Source organism: Grammomys surdaster, unplaced genomic scaffold, assembly GCF_004785775.1.
Source record: "Grammomys surdaster isolate TR1022 unplaced genomic scaffold, NIH_TR_1.0 114936, whole genome shotgun sequence".
NCBI classification, from domain to species: domain Eukaryota; kingdom Metazoa; phylum Chordata; class Mammalia; order Rodentia; family Muridae; genus Grammomys; species Grammomys surdaster.
In genome coordinates this window covers 1-1,233 of record NW_021612802.1, presented here as the reverse complement: position 1 = coordinate 1,233, position 1,233 = coordinate 1, and the positions used below count along the sequence as shown (strand labels likewise).

The 1,233-nt window shown below is 61.2% G+C and overlaps 1 protein-coding gene across 1 annotated transcript; it reads right to left on the bottom strand.

The window, feature by feature from the left end:
• Positions 1-93: 93 nt before the first annotated feature.
• LOC114635648 (bolA-like protein 2) lies at positions 94-1,213 on the bottom strand. Its single transcript, XM_028784145.1, has 3 exons — positions 872-1,213; positions 691-788; positions 94-418 (listed from the first exon to the last, which is right to left on the bottom strand). Exons 1-3 carry the CDS (start codon positions 932-934, stop codon positions 319-321), a joined length of 261 nt encoding a protein of 86 aa, XP_028639978.1. The 5' UTR covers positions 935-1,213; the 3' UTR covers positions 94-318.
• Between the last annotated feature and the right edge of the window lie 20 nt (positions 1,214-1,233).

Sequence of the window (1,233 nt, the reverse complement as noted above, 5' to 3'; positions counted from 1 at the left end):
GGGTTTCTGGTCCCGAGGGGCTGGCAGAGCAGGAACACCTTGCTTTTTGAGGGCTGATCTTGGTGACGGTAGAGACCACAGGGAGAGACAGAGAAAGTTTACAAGGCAGCCTTGGCAGAGACTTTAAGTACAGAATTTTCATCGGTTTAAGTTGGGACCTAGACGGCTTAGGGAAGAAATCTATCCAAATTTGCCAAAACAATGGCTGGAGAAGTCAGGGAAAAGCCGCGTCCTTGACGTTGCCTCAGAATCTTCAAACAGCACACTGAAACCAGCTGGACCAGGTTTAAAATTTAATGCCTGTCTGGTCTGGGTCCCTCACTCCCGCCGCTGTCGGGTCCACTGCTCTGGGGTTAGAGTTTTCTGCTCAAAGGCATGGATGTGCGGGAGCTCTTCGGCTAAGCACTCGTTCACCAGCCTGGAGCGAGAGAAGGGAAAGGGAAATGAGCGGCCTCGGCTGGGGTGGTGGGCTCCGAAGCTAGCGCGACCAAGGAGATCGGAGACGTCTCCAGGAAGTGGGGATTCGAGGAGAGGACAGAAATCCATCCACAAAGGCAGGAGCACCCTCGGGGCTATGAGTCACATCTCAGGGCTTTGGGAGTGAGTAGTCCCACCCGGGCGGGCGGATGCTAGGGCTGCCATCCCGAGCCCGAGGCCTCGCCGGGCGACAGGCTGGCTCCCAGGGCTCACCGGTGTCTCTGAAGCAGTGGCTTTCCCTCGAACTTAGCCGATACCACCAGGACTCGGAAGCTGGTCGCGCAACGGTTCAGAGTCGTGTCCTCCACCTCCTAGCCGGTAGAAGACCCAGACGATGGGGCACACGCCCGGGATCCCTTCCCCGCCGCCCGCGACCTCTCGGCATCGCACTCACCACATGCTCTGCCTCCAGGTCCTGCCGCAGCTTCTCGCGGAGGTAGTCGGCGCTGAGTTCCATGACCACAGCCCGGCGGGGCCACAGCCCGGCGTGCACAGAGCCTCGCCTCGGGTCCCGCCACCCCGCTTTCCGCCCTCACTACAGCCACTTCCTCCACGCCGCTCACTTCCGCCCTTCCTAGGGCGGCCTCGAAGACAGCACTTCCGCCTCCGGGCACCCCCTGAATGCCCATCACTTGGGGAGGGCCTTCTCAGCAGTTAGCCAATCCGAGCCGGGCTGGAGGGCAGCCGGTCGTGCGGCCTCGCTTGCACACCCTCCTCCTGCCAGCAGGCGGCGCGCCAAGTCGCACTGTCAGTTTT

What these genes read in the sequence shown, in the direction of transcription:
- LOC114635648 (XM_028784145.1), bottom strand. Translation starts at nt 934, where the DNA reads ATGGAACTCAGCGCCGACTACCTCCGCGAGAAGCTGCGGCAGGACCTG. An exon ending in ACCTGGAGGCAGAGCATGTG is followed by an intron (nt 789 to 871) that starts GTGAGTGCGATG and finishes TCTACCGGCTAG; the next exon opens with GAGGTGGAGGACACGACTCT. An exon ending in CCACTGCTTCAGAGACACCG is followed by an intron (nt 419 to 690) that starts GTGAGCCCTGGG and finishes CTCTCGCTCCAG; the next exon opens with GCTGGTGAACGAGTGCTTAG.